The sequence below is a fragment of the Pseudophryne corroboree genome, chromosome 7, assembly GCF_028390025.1.
Source record: "Pseudophryne corroboree isolate aPseCor3 chromosome 7, aPseCor3.hap2, whole genome shotgun sequence".
Lineage (NCBI taxonomy): Eukaryota > Metazoa > Chordata > Amphibia > Anura > Myobatrachidae > Pseudophryne > Pseudophryne corroboree.
The window spans coordinates 116,191,790-116,213,834 of NC_086450.1; the positions used below are offsets into that span (position 1 = coordinate 116,191,790).

Below are 22,045 nucleotides of genomic sequence, written 5' to 3' on the forward strand. Positions count from 1 at the left end.
TACCGGAAGATGTGCATCCTCAAGGCTTAGTTGCTGCGTTAACTAGAATATTTAACGACCTTCTTGGTGACGACCCCAGTTCTCAAATTATGTTTGACCGAACACATCGGGCACTCCGACTGGAAGGAGCGCCCACTGAAAGGCCTAGGGACGTCGTCTGCCGTCTGCATTATTTTCAAGTGAAAGAGAATATCCTACAGAAATCCAGACAGGCCTCGAATATTGACTTTGATGGCCATCACATACAGATTTTTCAGGACCTTTCATGGGCAACTCTACAGCAGAGATGTCTTCTCCGCCCTCTCACAGAGGCTCTTCGGAAGAATGATATCAGGTTCCGCTGGGGGTTTCCTCTAAGTGTCCACGTGACCCGTGATGGGACCCGTTATACTCTTGAAGATTATGAAGACGTCCCAACGTTCTGCTCTGCCATGGGACTTCCGTTAATATCACTGCCGAACTGGACGGACCCCCTACAACTTTCCACTGCGTCGCTCTCGCGCAGGGAGCCTTGGAAAAGAGTGAGCAACCCCAGAGGACGCACTCGTGCTGGCAGGACTGATGATACCTCTGAACCCCCGTGACTCCACTCGTCACTCTAATTTGTGATATCCTTTTTCGCTGCATTATTTCTCTAACTGCTCACATTGCTTTTCCTACTGTTTACTTAATGTGTGGGCTTACACTGCTTTGGGAATGTTTACTGTTTTCTCACTAGTAGAGGTTCTATTTGTACTTTGCCTGGGAAGTCTCATGTGTGCTATACGGGATTGAGCGGAGGGATGGGAGATGGCGGTTGTTTTCTTTTTCCCCGCTCCTCTCCTTCCTGTCCATGACGTATCCCTCTGAATTACTTATTTAATCAATTATCAAGAATTGTTGCAACCGTTATCACCCTTTGGACCCCCTTCTCTGCTGTACATTTCCTAGACCATGGGATGTTTAGTTTTCACCCATGGCTTTCAATGCAGAGGTTGCTATTGTATGTTGTTTTCTATGTCTTTGTTTTTTTGTTTTTCTTCTGTTACGCTTTCCGTGTCCTCCTTTCTTTCCTCATGTGTTTCCCCACCAACCCCTTCCCTCCCATGCCACCACCACTCCCAGATATTTCTTGGTGCTAAAATATGCTGGAGCTATAGTTACGGTACATCGTTTAGAACGTTGGTTCCTGCATTCCTTCCATTATGGCTACCTTAAAAATTGTATCTTACAATGTGACAGGTTTAAATCTTCCGGAAAAGAGGTCAGGCCTGCTACACACCTTACACACTGATGGGGCTGAGGTTGTTTTCTTACAGGAAACACATTTCAAGAAGGAGACTTCCCCGGGTCTTCACTCTCGACACTTCCTAAATGGTTACTTTAACGATTACTCCGGAGCGAAGGCTAGGGGTGTCGCCATTCTTTTTGCCAAGCATCTGAGACTGTTAATAGGTGATGGGAGAGGGATTCTTGTTAGAGCTACCATAGCCCATCAGACATTCACTTTCGTTAATGTCTACCTTCCCAACCAGGGCCGAACCCGATTTCTTAGAGATTCACTGGAACTGGTTGAACAAAACCTGGTGGGTACTTTGGTGATGGGAGGGGATTTCAACTGGGTCCTTGAGCCCCGCTTGGATTCCTCTTCTGGGTCTCCGAGAACTACTCTTAGAGAATAAAGACGTTTTAGAGCTGTTTTGCATGATTTTCAATTGGTTGACACTTGGCGTCTTCTACACCCTTCAGACAGGGATTTTACCTTTTTATTCATCCCCACATAACTCATACTCCCGGATAGATTACCTCTGCGTGAGCCATGCCCATCTGGATCTACTGGTTGATGCAACCATCGGCCAAATTAAACTATCGGACCATGCCCCAGTCACACTCACACTCTTTCTCCGTCATCCGCCCCCTAGACACTGGCGCTGGCGATTCAATGAACAACTATTTCGGGATCCTGTATGCCGAGCCAAGATTGAGAAGGCCATAGAGGATTACATCTCTTTAAATGCGACTGGCGATGTGTCCCCGGTAACATTATGGGAGGCACATAAGTGTGTGATAAGAGGCAAGTGCATACAACTGGGCACTTACCTGAAAAAACAAAAGGTTGAGTGTAGAAACGCCCTGTTGGAGCAAATAAAAAAATTGGAATTGACACATAAATCCACGTTAGCCTCTGATACATTTGTCGAACTCCAAACGGCGAGACAAGCACTTAATGCTTTACTCAGCGATGGTACTCGCAGGGCATTTCGTAAATGTCGACATAAATACCATAGATGGGGAAATAAACCCGGTAAACTATTGACGCGTGCCCTTAGGGCTCAGAGGTCCCTCACATATATATCTAAACTCACGGATACTGATGGGTTATCGCACGCCTCTGATATAGAGATAGCTGGAATTTTTCATACTTATTACTCGACCTTATATAATCTGACCTCCGCCCGTACATTATCTGCGCGCCTGGATCACAAACATAACATACAGAAATTTCTAGATGACATTACTTTTCCGACTCTTCCGACAGACGTTGCTCAGGCCCTAGATGATCCTTTCACTGAGGGAGAACTATTGGCCGCCCTGGGGTCCTCTACTAACGGCAAAAGTCCGGGGCCGGATGGTTTCCCGGTCACATATTATAAAGCCTTTCAGGATAAACTCAATCCCCTTCTCCTGCAGGCCTGCAATGCCATATCATCAGCGGTCCCTCTGTCAGGTCGGTCTCTGACTGCCCATATTACAGTCATACCAAAAGAATCTAAAGACCCGGCGCTCCCTTCCAGCTATAGGCCGATATCGCTGCTGAACGTCGATATTAAGCTATTCGCTAAACTCATGGCTAATCGCCCTAGGCCATTATTACCAGATATAGTCCACCCTGATCAGGTCGGTTTTGTTATGGGTAGAGAGGCAAGAGACAACACTATCAGAGTCATTGATTTGATAGCACATGCGCAGGCAACTGACACCCCCCTCATGCTCCTCTCCACAGACGCAGAGAAGGCCTTTGATCAGGTGGACTGGGATTTTATGGAAGCGGTGCTCCGGCGATTGGGTCTGGGGGATGTTTTTTTTACAGAGGATTCTCTCACTGTATAGAGCTCCATCTGCTCAGGTTAGGGTGAATGGCGTTCTCTCTGATCCAATACATATCTCCAATGGCACGCGCCAGGGCTGCCCGTTGTCACCTTTAATTTTTGTCCTGTGTATGGAGGCTCTGGCCCGTGCGATCAGATGCAACCCTGACATTGCGGGCCTGCAGGTGGGCAACGTTGACCATCGCTTGGCCCTCTTCGCAGATGACTTACTGGCGGTCAGAACTAGTCCTTTGATTTCCCTACCTAACCTTATGAAAGAATTCACGTGGTTCGGAATCCTATCGAATTTTAAAATTAATTACTCAAAATCTATGGCAATGAATGTTACGCTCCCACCTGCAACGGCCTCCCTCTTGTCGCAGTCATTTCAATTCACATGGCAAAAATCCCATATTACTTATCTAGGGATTCAAATCCCTTCGGCACTCAACACTATAGTTACCATTAACCACACCCCTCTTCTTCGCAAACTGCGTCAGGAGATGGCGCATTGGCTCACGCAGAGGTTTCCATGGCTAGGCCATATAAATATAGTAAAAATGAATATTCTCCCCAGGCTGTTGTATCTTTTTCAAACCATCCCTTTGCTGCTTCCCCCTTGATTCTTGGCAGAAGCGCACAAGGCGATAAGCCACTTCATTTGGGGCGGACGGAAACCTAGGTTCAAGCATAGCCATCTGTCTAGACTGAAATCTCAAGGCGGACAACAACTACCTATGATTTCTGCATATTATCATGCCACGGTACTGCATAGGATTGTAGATTAGTCCCGCCCCAGTCCATATAGGAAACAGTGGGTCGACCTGGAGTCTTCTTCCACCACTGTTAATTTACAAGCAGTGCCCTGGTCTCCTAAATTTAGCCGCTCGTCACATCCCACTGTGGGGCCCACTTTAGCTTTATGGCGGACGCTTTGTTATAAGTTGGGAGTCTCGTCTAGACGAACATCCCTTGTGCCTATTTTAGATAACCCGATGTTCCCCCCGGGAAGGTCCACTCAGATTGCTTCTCGATGGGAGGGGGCAGGTGTGACTAGGGTGATTCACCTGCTTGCACATGGCAAACTCAAATCATTCTCTGAGATACAGACAGCGGGCGATATACCTGCTAAGGATTACTGGTTCTATCTTCAGGTGCACCACTTCATTACCTCGCAGAGAGGAGCGATAGACCTTTTTAAGGCTCTTACTCCCTTTGAATCCATGTGCATTCAGGCGATGGCCCCCTCACATGTAGTGTCGGGTATTTACAAAATCCTTCTGCAGGGCTACTTCCCTACTGTCCCTTCCTTCTGTGATGCCTGGGATAAAGACTTAACGCACCGGGGAATTAAGATCCACTGGGACACACATTGCAAGGTTATGGCACAATGCTCCACTAGCTTGGAAGTTGTGGAAACACAATACAAATTACTGACGAGATGGTACAGGTGCCCGTCTCTTTTACATAAATTCTACCCCTCAGTTTCTCCTTTGTGCTGGCGCTGTGGTAAAGGTACGGGCATGTTGAATCCAACGGGTCTGGATTTTTGGCTTTTGTCACACTCAAATATCCCCTTGTCTCACTACAAAAAGTCCCTCCTTAAGCATTTGAATAATGCGGCGAGAGCTGTACTCCCAGTACACTAGCAGTCCGTTAACCCGCCGACAATGTGGGAATGGTTCCAACGCATTGATTTTTATATGCATATGGAGGATGTTTACTCTGCCACCTTAGACAAATACTCAGACTATATTGCTACTTGGCTTCACTGGATCGAATTTAAGACCACTAAGACCTATGCTGATTATGCACCCCTGATTATACACTGAAGACGGAGGTTGCCAATACCTCCTCTCTGGTTTGCACATGATCTACATCTGTGACCTTTTCCACTTCCCCCTCCCTTTTCCCCTTCCCCCTCCCTTTTCCCCTTCTCCTTCTCTTTCTAATTGTTTCTAAATGTTTGTTGCCTCACACTTTGTATAGTTACTACGTTTATAGGTGATATTGCTACGAGGTAGCTCCTTTCTTCAAATATTATGTCTCATAATGAACGATGTATAACATATGATGGTATATCTGTATCCTTTTTTCTTTTTTTTTCTCTTTGTTGCCATCTTTATGACTACAGTTACCGTGCTATGAGACTACTGTCAAAGTTTTGTTTTTGATATATATACTGAAGTATATAGGAATTGTTTTAATTTGCAAAATGAAAATAAAGAATTTAAAAAAAAAAAGTGTGGGGGAGCTTCACAAGGAGTGGACTGAGGCTGGAGTTAGTGCACCAAGAGCCACCACACAGAGGCGGATCCTGGACATGGGCTTCAAATGTTGTATTACTCTTGTCAAGCCGCTCCTGAACAACAAACAACGTCAGAAGCGTCCTACCTGGGCTAAAGAAAAAAAAAGAACTGGTTTGTTGCTCAGTTATCCAAAGTCCACTTTTCTGATGAGAGCAAATTTTGCATCTCATTTGGAAACCAAGGTCCCAGAGTATGGAGGAAGAATGGAGAGGAACACAATCCAAGATGCTTGAAGTCCTGTGTGAAGTTTACACAGTCTGTGTTGATTTGGGGAGCCATGTCATCTGCTGATGTTTGTCCACTGTGCTTTATTAAGTCCAGAGTCAACGTAGCCGTCTACCAGGATATTTTAGAGCACTTCATGCTTCCTTCAGCAGACAAGCTTTATCGAGATGCTGACTTAATTTTCCAGCAGGACATGGCACCTGCCCACACTGCTAAAAGTACCAAAACCTGGTTCAATGACCATGGGATTACTGTGCTGGATTGGCCAGCAAACTCACCTGACCTGAACCCCATAGAGAATCTATGAGGCTTTGCCAAGAGAAAGATGAGAGAAATGAGACCAAACAATGCAGAAGAGCTGATGGCCTGCTATTGAATCATCCTGGTCTTCCATAACACCTCAGCAGTGCCACAGGCTGATAGAATCCATGACACGCCGCAATGAGGCAGTAATTCATGCAAAAGGGGCCCAAGCCAAGTACATATGCATGATTATACTTTTCAGAGGGATGACATTTCTGTATTTACAATCATTATTATTTTTTTATTGATTTTATGTAATATTCTAATTTTCTGAGATTTGGGATTTTGGATTATCTTTAGCTGTAAAACACAATCATCAAAATTATAACAAATAAAGGCTTGAAATATCTCACTTTGCATGTAATGAGTCTATAATATTAGTTTCACCTTTTAAGTTCAATCACTGAAATAAACAAACTTTTGCACGATATTCTACTTTTTGGAGTTTCACCTGTATAAGATATATAGACAAATGTTTCCAGATATTGCTACAGTAGTACTGTGCTTATTGAAAGAAACCAGTTGAATCAATCCTTAGTTTTCCCTCATATATCGTTGAAGCACAGTAACAGTGGTCCTAGACTTGTGGCACTGAATACAGCAGTATTTTAGAGGGGTGTGGTATGGTATGCCGGCGGCCGGGCTCCCGGCGACCAGCATACCGCCGGCATACCCACAGCATGGCGAGTGCAAATGAGCCCCTTGCGGGATCGCTGCGCTCGCCACTCTGCGGGCACGGTGGCTCTCTGCTATTTATTCTCCCTCCAGCGGGGTAGTGGACCCCCACGAGGGAGAAAAACTGTCGGTATGCCGGCTGTCGGGATTCCGGCGCCGGTATAGTGTGCACTGGGATCCCGACAGTCGGCAACCTGAGGACCACCCTTTTAGAGATGTGTTACTGTACATTAAACTCGCAAATTGGGTGCATGTTATCAACCATTAGTGCTAACATAAACAGGGCACAAAGAAAGAACACTTTATATTCCCTGATCTCATATCAATAATTATACATTGTATATTAACAGAAAAAGTTACTGTTGCAGAAAAGTTATTAGTGTGGACCAAGTAGATACACTTAAAATACAGAGTGCTTTGGCCACCAATCTATAGAAAAATTAAATAAATGGTAGCAAAGGTGGATATAAGGTATTCCCAGATACTACTCTGCTATTGCTGTACTGGTTTAAATATTAACAGCTAATGTGGGTACCTCGTATTTACTTGCATAAAACGTAAGCCTATTATGAATAATACTTGTTGCTCGTGCAGGAATAATCTATAAGCATCCACAGATGATGCCATACAATGAAAATAATACAGCTGTTATTACATTTAATTACAAATATTAGGTTATAGGGCATCTAAAGGAATGTGTATAGAGATAGGAGGTAGGCAGGGGGGTGTAGTATGTGTGGGTGGGGTGTATAGTAGGGAAAAAGCAGGGGTGGTCGATTAGGGGTTACCACTCCTGGAGAAAGAGGGTTGGATAATCCTAAATCCTCCTGTTGAGAATTAGGGATAGTCTGCAAGGCTGGTCACCCCCACAGCAGACGTGTATCTTTTGATTCTATATGGTCGCAGACTGTTACCGCTGCCTCCTCATTCACCCCGCAGAGGTCGTCTGTGTCTGGCTTCTAAACCGTGAAGTACTGTGGCCGCTGCTGTCCCCGAGATGTATGGTGATGAATGACCCACCAAGATCCCCTGTGCCGCCTACCACCCTTCAGTGTGCAGAGAAGGGGACCGCCGTGACTGCCGTTCACTGCTGCTCGGAAAACGCGTTTCACCCGCAATCGCTGGCTTGGGGGTCTATTCATGAAGCAGTGAAAAGTGTGGAGAAGTGAGCTAGTGCTGAAGTTGCCCATAGCAACCAATCAGTGTTGAGGTAACATTTATAAAATGCATTCTATAAAATTATACATAGCAGCTGATTGGTTGCCATGGGAAACTTCTCCACTGGCTCACTTCAAACTTTTCACTGCTTCATGAATAGACCACTAGGTCACTTACGGTTCCTTTGTTGCGCTGATAGTGAATAAAAACATTCCCTGTGATTGTACGTGCACCTGAAAAGGTCTAAGGGGATCATTTCGAGGTGTTTGCTCGTTGCCGATTTTCGCAACAGAGTGATTAAGGTGAAAATGCGCATGCGCATGGTACGCAGGGGGTAATTCCAAGTTGATCGCAGCAGGAAATTTTTTAGCAGTTGGGCAAAACCATGTGCACTGCAGGGGGGGCAGATATAACATTTGCAGAGAGAGTTAGATTTGGGTGGGATATATTGTTTCTGTGCAGGGTAAATACTGGCTGATTTATTTTTACACTGCAATTTAGATTGCAGATTGAACACACCACACCCAAATCTAACTCTCGCTGCACATGTTATATCTGTCTCCCCTGCAGTGCACATGGTTTTGCCCAACTGCTAACAAAAATCCTGCTGCGATCAACTCAGAATTACCCCCGCAGTGTGCATGCGCTAAGTATTTTAGCTCTAAACTTAGTAGATTTACTCACGTCCGACCGAAGAATTTTCATCGTTGAAGTGATCGGAGTGTGATTGACAGGAAGTGGGTGTTTCTGGGCGGAAACTGGCCGTTTTCTGGGAGTGTGCGGAAAAACGCAGGCGTGCCAGGATAAAACGCGGGAGTGTCTGGAGAAACGGGGGAGTGGCTGGCCGAACGCAGGGCGTGTTTGTGACGTCAAACCAGGAACGAAACGGGCTGAGCTGATCGCAGTGTAGGAGTAAGTCTCGAGCTACTCAGAAACTGCTAAGAATTTTCTATTCACAATTCTGCTAATCTTTCGTTCGCAATTCTGCTAAGCAAAGATACACTCCCAGAGGGCGGCGGCCTAGCGTGTGCAATGCTGCTAAAATCTGCTAGCGAGCGAACAACTCGGAATGACCCTCTATATCCGGTGCATGCTGATAGAATTAAGGTGTCCTGTTGCCTAGTGATCAAAGGCGCTGGGAGATGAGATCATATGTTCTCATAATAATCATTTGTAATGCACTCTAATTGTTTCTGTTAATGGAGTGCATAGAAGCGCCCTCCGTTAACAGTTAGAAACACTCTAGTATTAGATATGACCTGAAAGGAAAAAACAGGATACAAAGACACAGTATCAAAAATAAATCTAATTTGAACATGTATTCCTCAATGATAAAGGACTATTTAGAGCAGGCCTGGACAACCTGTGGCTCCCCAGATGTTGTGAAACTACACATCCCAGCATGCCTTGCAACAGTTTTAGCATTCCCTAATAGCAAAACTGTGGCAAAGCATGATGGGACTTGTAGTTTTACAACAGCTGGAGAGCCACAGGTTGGCCAGACCTGATTTAGAGGATCAGCAATAAAGGGCCCTACACATTTAATGATCCACCGCCAAGCTGCCCAACGGCGGATACGGTCGACGGGTGACCCGGCGGTGGGGGGGCAGTGAAGTTTCTTCACTTCCCCCGTCACACGGCTCCATAGAAGTGCAGGCAAATATGGACAAGATCGTCCATATTGGCCTGCATGCACAACCGACGGGGCACCAGCGATGAACGAGCGCGGGGCCGCGCATCGTTCATCGCTGGTGCCTCCACACTCAAAGATATGAACGGTATCTCATTCATTAATGAACGAAATCATTCATATCTTTGAGTGATATCGCCCAGTGTGTAGGGCCTAAGAATTCATCGTATCCGCAGATGTAAATATCAATAGTGGTAGGTCACCATGTGACAAAAAAACAACTACACACATTTTGAAAGAATTTTAGCCCATATCATTTGATCAGGAAATTGTCCATAATCTCTGATTATGAATATAAATATAAATAACTCAAATAGTGACTGTATAGAACAATTATATAAAATCCAGGATCAGAGAATAATCATGAGGTAAGTATACAGGTTTAGATAGATATAAGCAAAAGGATGAAATCTGAAATTGGACAGTGATAATCAGGAAAGTATGCAGAATCAATTAGGTATGAGCATTAGTATCTGGTAGAAGCAAAAAAATAAGAATTTACTTACCGATAATTCTATTTCTCGGAGTCCGTAGTGGATGCTGGGGTTCCTGAAAGGACCATGGGGAATAGCGGCTCCGCAGGAGACAGGGCACAAAAAGTAAAGCTTTCCGATCAGGTGGTGTGCACTGGCTCCTCCCCCTATGACCCTCCTCCAGACTCCAGTTAGGTACTGTGCCCGGACGAGCGTACACAATAAGGGAGGAATTTTGAATCCCGGGTAAGACTCATACCAGCCACACCAATCACACTGTACAACCTGTGATCTGAACCCAGTTAACAGTATGATAACAGCGGAGCCTCTGAAAAGATGGCTCACAACAACAATAACCCGATTTAGTTAGCAATAACTATGTACAAGTATTGCAGATAATCCGCACTTGGGATGGGCGCCCAGCATCCACTACGGACTCCGAGAAATAGAATTATCGGTAAGTAAATTCTTATTTTCTCTATCGTCCTTGTGGATGCTGGGGTTCCTGAAAGGACCATGGGGATTATACCAAAGCTCCCAAACGGGCGGGAGAGTGCGGATGACTCTGCAGCACCGAATGAGAGAACTCCAGGTCCTCTTTTGCCAGGGTATCAAATTTGTAGAATTTTACAAACGTGTTCTCCCCCGACCACGTAGCTGCTCGGCAAAGTTGTAATGCCGAGACCCCTCGGGCAGCCGCCCAAGATGAGCCCACCTTCCTTGTGGAATGGGCCTTAACAGATTTAGACTGTGGCAGGCCTGCCACAGAATGTGCAAGTTGAATTGTGCTACCAATCCCACGAGCAATCGACTGCTTAGAAGCAGAAGCACCCAGCATTGTTGGGTGCATACAGGATAAACAGCAAGTCAGATTTCCTGACTCCAGCCAACCTGGAAACTATATTTTCAGGGCCCTGATAACATCCAGCAACTTGGAGTCCTCCAAATCCCTAGTAGCCGCAGGTACCACAATAAGCTGGTTCAGGTGAAACGCTGACACCACCTTAAGGAGAAACTGGGGACGAGTCCGCAGCTTTGCTCTGTCCGAATGGACAATCAGATATGGCTTTGTGAGATAAAGCCGCCAATTCTGACACTCGCCTGGCCGAGGCCAGGACCAACAGCATGGTCATTTTCCATGTGAGATATATCAAATCCACAGATTTGAGTTGTTTAAACCAATGTGATTTTTTTTTTTTTTTTAGGAATCCCAAAACTACGTTGAGATCGCCCAGTGCCACTGGAGACATCAAAGGGGCTGTATATGCAGTACTCCCTTAACAACTTCTGGACTTCAGGAACTGAAGCCAATTTCTTTCTGGAAGAAAATCAACAGGCCGAAATTTGAACCTTAATGGACCCAATTTGAGACCCATAGACACTCCTGTTTGCAGGAAATGTAGAAATTAACCTAGTTGAAATTCTTCCGTGGAGCCTTCCTGGACTCACACCCTGGCACATATTTTCACCTAAGTGGTGATAATGTTGTGCGGTCACCTCCTTCCTGGCTCTGACCAGGGTAGGGATGACCTCTTCCGGAATGCCTCTTTCCCTTAGGATCCGGCGTTCACCCGCCTTGGCGTCAACGCAGCTGCGGTAAGTCCCGGAACAGACACGGTTCTTGCCGAATCAAGACCCTTCTTAGTATCTCTTTAAGTTCCGGGAACCAAGTCCTTCTTGGCCAAACCGGAGCCACGAGTATAGTTCTTACTCCTCTCCTTCCTATCATTTTCAATACATTGGGTATGAAAAGCAGAGGATGGAACACATACACCGACTGGTACACCGACGGTGTTACCAGAGCGTCCCAGCCATTGCCTGAGTGTCTCTTGACCTGGCGCTTCAGGTGGGACGCCATCATAACCACCTTTGGTCTTTCCCAACGGTTTACAATCATGTGGAAACTTCCAGATTAAGTTTCCACTTTTCCGGGTGGAATTCATTTATGCTGAGGAAATCTTCCCAGTTGCCCACTCCCGGAATGAACACTGCTGACAGTGTTATCACATGATTTTCCGCCCAGCGAAGAATCCTTGCTGTCATTGCCCTCCTGCTTCTTGTGTCGCCCCGTCTGATAACGTGGGCGACCGCCATGATGATGTCCTACTGGATCAGCACCGGTTGACTTTGAAGCAGGAGTCTTCCTAGGCTCAGAGCATTGTAAATTGCCCTTAGCTCCAGTATATTCATGTGGAGAGAAGTCTCCAGACTTGACCACACTTCCTTGGAAATTTTTTCCCTGTGTGACTACTCCCCAGCCTCTCAGGCTGGTATCCGTGGTCCCCAGAACACAGTCCTGAATGCTGAGTGTGCTGCCCTCTAAAAGATGAGCACTCTGCAGCCCCCACAGAAGAGACACCCTTGTCCTTGGAGACAGGATTATCCGCTGATGCATCTGAAAATGCGATCCGGACCATTCGTCCAGCAAATCCCCTGAGATCTGCCGAATGGAATCGCTTCGTAAGAAGCCACCATTTTTCCCAGGACTCCTGTGCATTGATGCACTGATACTTGGCCTGGTTTTAGGAGGTTTCTGACTAGGTCGAATAACTCCTTGGCTTTTTCCTCCCGGAGGAACACCTTTTTCTGGACTATGCCCAGAATCATTCCTAGGAACAGCAGACGTATCGTCGGAAAACAGCTGCGATTCTTGGAATATTTAGAATCCAGTCGTGCTGTCGTAGAACTACTTTAGATAGTGCTCTTCCGACCTCCAACTGTTCTCTGGAACTTGCCCTTTTCAGGATATCGTCCAAGTAAGGGATAATTTAGATGCCTTTTTTCTTTGAAGAAACATCTTTTCGGCCATTACCTTGGTAAAAGGCCCGGGGTGCCGTGGATAATTCAAACGGCATCGTCTGAAACTGATATTGACAGTTCTGTACCACGAACCAGAGGTACCCTTGTTGAGAAGGGCAAATTTGGACATGGAGGTAATCCTTGATGTCCAGGGACACCATATAGTCCCCTTTTTTCCGGTTCGCTATCACTGCTCTGAGTGACTCCATCTCGATTTGAACCTTTTATGTAAGTGTTCAAAGATTTCAGTTTAGACTATGTCTCACCAAGCCGTCTGGCGTCAGTACCACAATATAGTGTGGAAAAATAATACCCTTTTCCTTGTTGTAGGAGGGGTACTTTGATTATCACCTGCTGGATATACAGCTTGTGAATTGTTTCCAATGCTGCCTCCCTGTCGGAGGGAGCCGTTGGTAAAGCAGACTTCAGAAACCTGCGAGGAGAAGATGTCTCGACTCTCCAATCTGTACCCCTGGGATAATACTTGCACTATCGAGGGGTCAACCTGCGAGTGATCCCACTGCGCGCTGAGACTCTTGAGACTACCCCCCCACCTTGAGTCCGCTTGCATGGCCCCAGCGTCATGCTGAGGACTTGGCAGACGCGGTGGAGGGCTTCTTTTCCTGGGAAGGGGCTGCCTGCTGCAGTCTACTTCCCTTACCTCTATGTCTGGGCAGATATGACTGGCCTTTTGCCTGCATGCCCTCATGGGAAAAGGAAGGATTGAGGCTGAAAAGACGGTGTCTTTTTCAGCTGAGATGTAACTTGGGGTAAAAAGGTTGGATATCCCAGCTGTTGCCGTGGTCCCCAGGTCCGATGGACCGACCCCAACTAACTCCTTCCCTTTATACGGCAATACTTCCATGTGCCGTATGGGATCTGTATCACCTGACCACTGTCGTGTCCATGACATCTTCTGGGTGATATGGACAACGTACTTATCTTGATGCCAGAGAGCAAATATCCCTCTGTGCATCTCACGTACATATATATAGAATGCATCCTATTAAATGCTCTATATGAATAAAATATTTTCAGTCAGGGAATCCGACCAAGCCAACCGAGCACTGCATCTCCAGGCTGATGGCGATCGCTGGTCGCAGTATAACCACCGTATGTGTGTATATACTTTTTAGGATATCTTTCCAGCTTCCTATCAGCTGGCTCCTTGAGGGCGGCCGTATCTGGAGACGGTAACGCCACTTGATAAGCGTGTGAGCGCCTTATCACCCTAAGGGGTGTTTCCCAACGCGCCCTAATTTCTGGCGGGAAAGGGTATAACGCCAATATTTGCTATCGGGGTAACCCCACGCATCATCACACACTTCATTTTATTTTATCTGATTCAGGAAAAACTACAGGTAGTTTTTTCACTCCCACATAATACCCTTTTTTGTGGTACTTGTAGTATCAGAAATATGCAACACCTCCTTCATTGCCCTTAACGTGTGGCCCTAATGAGAAATACGTTTGTTTATTCACCGTCGACACTGGATTCAGTGTCCGTGTCTGTGTCTGTGTCGACCGACTGAGGTAAATGGGCGTTTTTAACGCCCCTGACGGTGTTTCTGAGACGCCTGGACCGGTACTAATAGTTTGTCGGCCGTCTCACGTCGTCAACCGACCTTGCAGCGTGTTGACATTCTCACGTAATTCCCTAAATAAGCCATCCATTCCGGTGTCGACTCCCTAGAGAGTGACATCACCATTACAGGCAATTTCTCCGCCTCCTCACCAACATCGTCCTCATACATGTCGACACACACGTACCGACACACAGCACACACACCGGGAATGCTCTGACAGAGGACAGGACCCACACTAGCCCTTTGGGGAGACAGAGGGAGAGTTTGCCAGCACACACCAAAACGCTATAATTATATAGGGACAACCTTATATAAGTGTTTTCCCTTATAGCATCTTTATATATATCTCAATATCGCCAAAATCAGTGCCCCCCCTCTCTGTTTTAACCCTGTTTCTGTAGTGCAGTGCAGGGGAGAGCCTGGGAGCCTTCTCTCCAGGCTTTCTGTGAGAGAAAATGGCGCTGTGTGCTGAGGAGATAGGCCCCGCCCCTTTTTCGGCGGGCTCGTCTCCCGCTATTTAGTGAATCTTGGCAGGGGTTAAATATCTCCATATAGCCTCTGGGGGCTATATGTGAGGTATTTTTCGCCAAAAAAGGTTTTCATTTGCCTCCCAGGGCGCCCCCCTCCCAGCGCCCTGCACCCTCAGTGACTGCCGTGTGAAGTGTGCTGAGAGGAAATGGCGCACAGCTGCAGTGCTGTGCGCTACCTTTAGAAGACTGCAGGAGTCTTCAGCCGCCGATTCTGGACCTCTTCTTACTTCAGCATCTGCAAGGGGGCCGGCGGCGCGGCTCCGGTGACCATCCAGGCTGTACCTGTGATCGTCCCTCTGGAGCTGATGTCCAGTAGCCAAGAAGCCAATCCATCCTGCACGCAGGTGAGTTCACTTCTTCTCCCCTAAGTCCCTCGTTGCAGTGATCCTGTTGCCAGCAGGACTCACTGTAAAATAAAAAACCTAAGCTAAACTTTCTCTAAGCAGCTCTTTAGGAGAGCCACCTAGATTGCACCCTTCTCGGCCGGGCACAAAAATCTAACTGGAGTCTGGAGGAGGGTCATAGGGGGAGGAGCCAGTGCACACCACCTGATCGGAAAGCTTTACTTTTTGTGCCCTGTCTCCTGCGGAGCCGCTATTCCCCATGGTCCTTTCAGGAACCCCAGCATCCACAAGGACGATAGAGAAATTATGGTTTAAGGGGGTATACCTGTACGTATTCAGGGTCCGCCTGCGTACATCCACATATCTAAAGTTGCAAAAGTGCAAAAAGTGTACTCCATCAGGCCGTGGCAATAACCACGGCCCATTGAAGTATAAAAATATAAACTATACAAAAAATTACTGGATATACAGATCTATATGCATACCCTCCAACATTTTACACATAAAAATTGGTACAAATTAGAAAAGGGGGCGTGGCCACAGGTAAAGTGGTGTGGTCACGCCCCTTTTCCTATACTTTCAATGAAAGTTTAGAGAGCCAAAAATCGGTACAGACCATAAAAAAAGGTACTGTACCTGCCAAAAAGGTACAGTTGGAGGATATGTATATGTATATAGTGTGTCATGTATGAAACATGATCGAACAATAGAGTGTATGTGATCATGAGAAAGTATACGTAAATGTGTATGGTGAGAGTACATGAAGTTCTGTTCTAGAGGGGCAAACGTGTGCTAGTGTACTGATATTTTGATACAAATAAACAGTGAGGTGAATGAAAAAGTATTCAAAGTGAAAGTGTGAAAAAGGCCTTATGGAACAACATAGAGGGAAGACACCATATATGATGTGACGTGGACAATGATAAGAGCTGTGTGTAAAAGAAACAAATTACTGTGTGTAAGTTGAGAATGTACCTTATGTCCAAATATCTAACTAGTGATAAGGTGTATAAAACTAGTGTATGTGGAGAATATAGTATGCGTAATAGGGATTATTTTAGTAAAACACTAAAAAGGCAGGGGGATCTAGCATGTCTAATTGGATCCTGCTGCTGATCTACAGGGTCTCAGATAAATACATTGTAGTTGATTGTTTCATTGAGACCTCCTGGTTTGAGGCTCCCCAGGCGGAAAGTCTATTCGCTTTCCTTTCGCAGGAGTTCTTACGTTGCATTCCCGCCTCTGATCCCCAGATGTAGTTTTTCTAGACCTCTGGTGGAGTCCCCATGATATGTGTGAAAGTGACGGGCCACTGATGTAAGTTTTCTCATTTTGGACAAATCTGATGTTGCGTTCCGGATATTGCAGGCGTGTTCCAGAATTCTATTTTTCAGAGCTGTCGTGGCCATGCCCACATATTTGAGACCACAGGTACAGATCAAACAGTAAATCACTCTGATAGTATTAGAATTGAAGTAATATTTGATATTGAACTGTTGTCCACATCTGTCTGTTACTACGTCGTTCCTGGTGATGTGTGGGCATGCCTTACATGAGCCGCAAGAGAATGATGTAATCAGAGGCAGCTGAAAAGTGATGAGCACAGACTGTGCACACTTAGAAGAAAATACATGGTCGAGTCACATTATTATGACCAACAGCTAATTGCTAAAGTAACCGCCGTGTGCAGCACAGACAGCAGCTAGACGGGCTGAACTGTCCTTTTAGACAGACGTCTGGTAGCCCCCAGGCTCATTTTGATGGTGAACTGCTCCACTGTAGCGTGTCAGTTGGTCCTCACGCAGCTTCGTAGCCGATGTTCACCTCTCACATCAATGGCATGTGGTTGGTTATTCGCAATGGTGCCATTTGTCCAGTCATGATACACCTTCACCACAGCAGCACGAGAACAGTTCGCAAACTGCGCTGTTTCAAAAATACTGCCACTCTTGCCCCAAAAGCTGATAATCATCCTTTTTGCAACTCGGATAAATCGGCCCTTTTACCCATGAGAGCAAAGAGTGATATGTGTGCAGACGGCCTATTGCACAGCTTATATACCCACCAAGCTAGCGCACAACAAGTGACGTTCTTCATGGGCTTCATACTGCTAACATTAAATGTAGAAGGTGGTCATAATAATGTGACTCAACCGTATATGATACAATAGTTGAAGAAATAAATACTGGGCATTGTTTTTACAACAGCAGGATCATGATAAAATAAATGTGATCTGGTGAAAGATGAAAAAATCATATTGACTGTGGTTTTGGAGTCCTAATTCCAGAGTGAAGTTTCAGAATTGTTGTTTGCAGAACTGTACCCTGATAATAGTTTTTTTGCAAGATGCACTACATACATGTATCCAGGGTTGGACTGGCCCACAGGAGTACAGGGGAAACCACCGGTGGGCCCTACTGCCTGGGGGCCACCCCCTCCTCTAGGGATCAGGTTCAAGACTGTGCTGTCTGTTACTAATCTAGTACATTATCATGCATGCACTACAGTATTTACTGTATATATTTATCTAGGGGACCAACACTTGCAAAATGGTTAGGCAAACCAATGTGGCGGCTGGGCACACCCCTTCTAGAGACCGGACACACCCCTAAACAGGGCCCCCTACCACTGTATTCCCCCAGTGGGCCCTACATGCCCAGTCCGACACTGCATGTATCCAAACAGTGAGAACTCAGTAAAGGGTGAACTGGACAGGACAATGGGCTAGAATTCAGACCTGATCGTAGCAGCAACATTTTTCTCTAATGGGCAAAACTATGTGCACTGCAGGTGGGGCAGATATAATGTGCAGAGAGAGTTAGATTTGAGTGGGGTCTGTTCAAACTGAAATCTACTGTAAATTGCAGTGTAAAAATAAAGCTGGATGTATTTACCCTATACAGAAACAAAATAACCCACCCAAATCTAATTCTCTCTGCACATGTTATATCTGCCCCACCTGCAGTGCACATGGTTTTGTCCATTAGAGAAAGATTTTGCTGCTGCGATCAGGTCTGAATTAGGCCCTATGATAAATCTGGAAGAAAAAGGAATCAAGGCCACATGAATACAAGGTTGCACACTAGAAACAAGGTCTTAAGCTGGCCACACACTAGGACGATATCGTATACAAATGTACGATATTGCTGTGTCGTTCGATGCATTGTGTGCACATCATGCATGTTTTGTGTATGATTAAGATGCAATGCCCGCAGGCTCAATGTCGCATCCTCTGAACATACGTGCAGCCCATATCATCCGTCGTAATCGTATGCACATCGTACCATGTTTAATGTACATACGATGCATCCTTTGATGGAACATTCGATCAGCGTCATTTTGAGTGGCATTTTTTTCAAGGTGAGCACGTACTTTTTGTGAGGCATACAATCGCTCGATAGATCGCATGTTTTATCGTATGTACATCGTGTGTCCATAAAAAAAAAAAAAATTGTGTGACCAGAGCTCCCAGGGAAATTGAAGGGAAATCGTGACAGGAATCGGATCAGATTCTGGTCATCCTAGTGTATGGCCAGCATAATGATTACACAATTGCACATTTGGAGCAAGATCACAGTCGCAACTGATTGCACATTGGAAACAAAATTACACAAGATTTAATAACAAGATTCAGACAAGCGGTTTCTGGTAAAAGGGATTGTAGGATAACAGGAACAGATTGGGGCTACATAATACTGTAGAGACAGTAAATGTGATCTGGCATTGAATGGAAGAAGAGCCATACTTAAAGGCAAGGCAGCATGTGCAGCTTGTTAATTGCTGGATGAAGGAGCAATGTTGATTAAGAAAAAAGCTTCCAGTAAAGCAAAAGTCCAAACACTGGCCCTCATTCCGAGTTGTTCGCTCGCAAGGCGAATGTAGCAGAGTTACACACGCTAAGCCGCCGCCTACTGGGAGTGAATCTAAACATCTTAAATGTGCGACCGATGTATTCGCAATATTGCGATCAAAACCGAGTTAGCAGTTTCTGAGTAACTCCAGACTTACTCTGCCTGTGCGATCAATTCAGTGCTTTTCGGTCCCGGCTGACGTCATAAACACACCCAGCGTTCGCCCAAGCACTCCCACCGTTTCTCCAGACACGCCTGCGTTTTTTCCGGAAACGGTAGCGTTTCCTGCCACACGCCCCTAAAACGCCGTACATCCGCCCAGTAACACCCATTTCCTGTCAATCACAATGCGTTCTCCGGAGCGACGAAAAAGCCGTGAGTAAAATTACTTTCTTCTTAGTAAAGTTACTTGACGCATGCGCAGTGCGAACATTACGCATGCGCACTAAGAGAATTCTCACTGCGATGCGATGAAAAATACCGAGCGAACAACTCGGAATGAGGGCCCCTGTAAGCAACTCTTTTAGGAATGAGGTTCAAGATGTATATTCTGCAGACCAGAACTCAATGTCCTCAAATGCAACAACTGTTCATACACTTAGATTTCCCAATGAAGACTGTTGGGATAGTAAGCATCCAAATGTATACCTATGAGTGGAAGCAATTTTAAAATGACTGGTGAATTAAAATGCCTACATCCCCCATCCCCCTTCTTTTAACTCTGATGCATAATGACTGTTGATGTGATCATTAAATATTATTTCCGAAGTGGGTCTTTAAGGGCTAGTCGCATATATCAACTAGTCATCTTTTACATAAGGAACTGCAGTCCTTGACCATTTGCATAAACTTACCACTGGGTATCTTCGATTGACTGCTAGATATATGTTCTAGAAGGGTTGGGATCTGGATCCCAATGGTCAGAATGCCGGCAATCAAAATACCGACAGCGGCATCCCGGTGATGAAAATGCTTAGGAGTAATTGATAATGCTATTCGTAATCCCTAACCACATAACCCTGACCCCCCCCCCCCCCCATTCCTGAGGCTTGCCTCCCCTGCGGCCTGTGACATCATCATTCGGGATTCTGGCAGCGGGATGGTGATCAATGTCAGGATCCCGGCACCGACATTCCAGGTAGTCTTGGGATTCCGGTATCAGTATTTTGACTGCCGGGATCCTGACCGGATCCCGTTCTAGATATATACATTTAAGTCCAGATTCATCAAAGCTTGGAGGGAGCTAAAGTGGAGAGAGATAAAGTACCCACAAGTCCGCCCCTAATTGTCATTACAGGCAGTGTTTGAAAAATGTCAAGCCCTGATTGGTTGGTACTTTATCTGTCTTCACTATATTTCCCTTTAAGCTGCTTTGATTAATCTTTGTCTTATACTGTTACTTGTTTTAGTCTTACTGTTTTATTTCACCCTTCACATTTCTAAATGATGTTCCTACAAAAAAAATAATTATCACGTGAATGTATAGTATAATATTAATATTTTGTATTCAGATACTAGAAATGAGTTTTAAAAAATGGCATACAAAATTAATACTTCTTGCGAATACAAATCTTCACTTTTAACAGATAACGGAATTCTCAGAAAACACAAAACAACCGGCTAATCGGTATCTTGCCTACAGCCATTCTCCACAGGGACACAGCAGAAGGTACAACATAGATAATTAATACCGGGGCACAGAAATAAGCAACTGAACACTCCTGAAATGAATTCCCTTAGAGAAGGACTTCACAATACTGATTAATAAAATATATATATAATATATACAGTATATAAAACTACGTAAATGAAACAGCATAAACAGCAGTCTGTTGTCATAATGTTCTGTATAACTATTTTATAAATAAGAATAGAAGCATATCAATTGACAAAGTATATTTGCATATTTTGAATCCTTTCAAAATCTAGAAAGAAATAGTTGCTAAGCAACTTTTTTTTTTTAACAAGGGCTAATACAATCCGCATTACCAGTGGTTATGGAACTGATTTATTTTGAAATATAAAATACATAGTGGGGGTCATTTAATAAGCAGAAAGTGAGAACAATGGGTGTGTTATTAATGAAAAAGTTCTAAAAGTGTGTGCATTTTTCAATAAACATAAATATTGTAAAATTGTATGCACCTACCTTTTTTAGGTATCGGATCCCATATGTAAATATATAAAGGTTAAATGTAAATATCCACCTGTAGAAAGCACAGTAAATAAATTGGTAAATAGAACAATTAAAACACATTTCACTATTGAAGAAAGGTATGGCTTACCTAAGAGTAAAATAATATAGCAAGTCTCCTCCACTAATAATAACAAAAATACTATCAATTACTGTATTTGATTTTTCTGCAGCACCATCATTTTGTGTACAGTAATCAGCTAATGTACATGACATGGATACATAATCAAAATGTATACTTAATAAAGAGCACATAGACTCAGGGTAATTCAGATTTGCACACAAGACACATATGTGAAAATACAGATGCAGCCATCATTGTTACTGCGATGCGTACGCACGAACACACACATTGCAGCAAGCTGTACTATACACCGTGTTGCGACTAGCCGGCGTTTGCCCATAGGAATGAATTGGCATTTGCGTGCGTTTGCACAAGCACATTCATTTGCAGACACACTAGCAGCGCCATCCGTGCAGCAATGAGTATGCATTGCAGAATAGATGGGCGTGGCTACATCTGTAGCTGTCATCGCCATCATATCGCTATGGGGGTTATTCAGGTTTGTTAGCAACCCAAAAAAGTTAGCAATTGGGCAAAACAGTTTTGCACTGCAGGTGGGGCAGATATAACATGTGCAGAGATAATATGATTTTAATACCTACCGGAAAATCCTTTTCTCTTAGTCCGTAGAGGATGCTGGGGACTCCAAATGGACCATGGGGTATAGACGGGATCCGCAGGAGACATGGGCACTTTAAGACTTTGAATGGGTGTGAACTGGCTCCTCCCTCTATGCCCCTCCTGCAGACTCCAGTTACAGAACTGTGCCCAGGGAG

At 45.0% G+C, this 22,045-nt stretch overlaps 1 protein-coding gene across 4 annotated transcripts in view; it reads right to left on the bottom strand.

The window, feature by feature from the left end:
- The window catches only part of CERS6 (ceramide synthase 6), a 694,449-nt gene that overhangs the window by 344,542 nt on the left and 327,862 nt on the right, over positions 1-22,045 (bottom strand). For all 4 annotated transcript variants that reach the window (XM_063933582.1, XM_063933580.1, XM_063933579.1 and 1 more), the window contains exon 4: positions 21,161-21,218. In XM_063933582.1, coding sequence (XP_063789652.1) covers positions 21,161-21,218 — 58 coding nt within the window. The remainder of the gene's footprint in view (positions 1-21,160; positions 21,219-22,045) is intronic.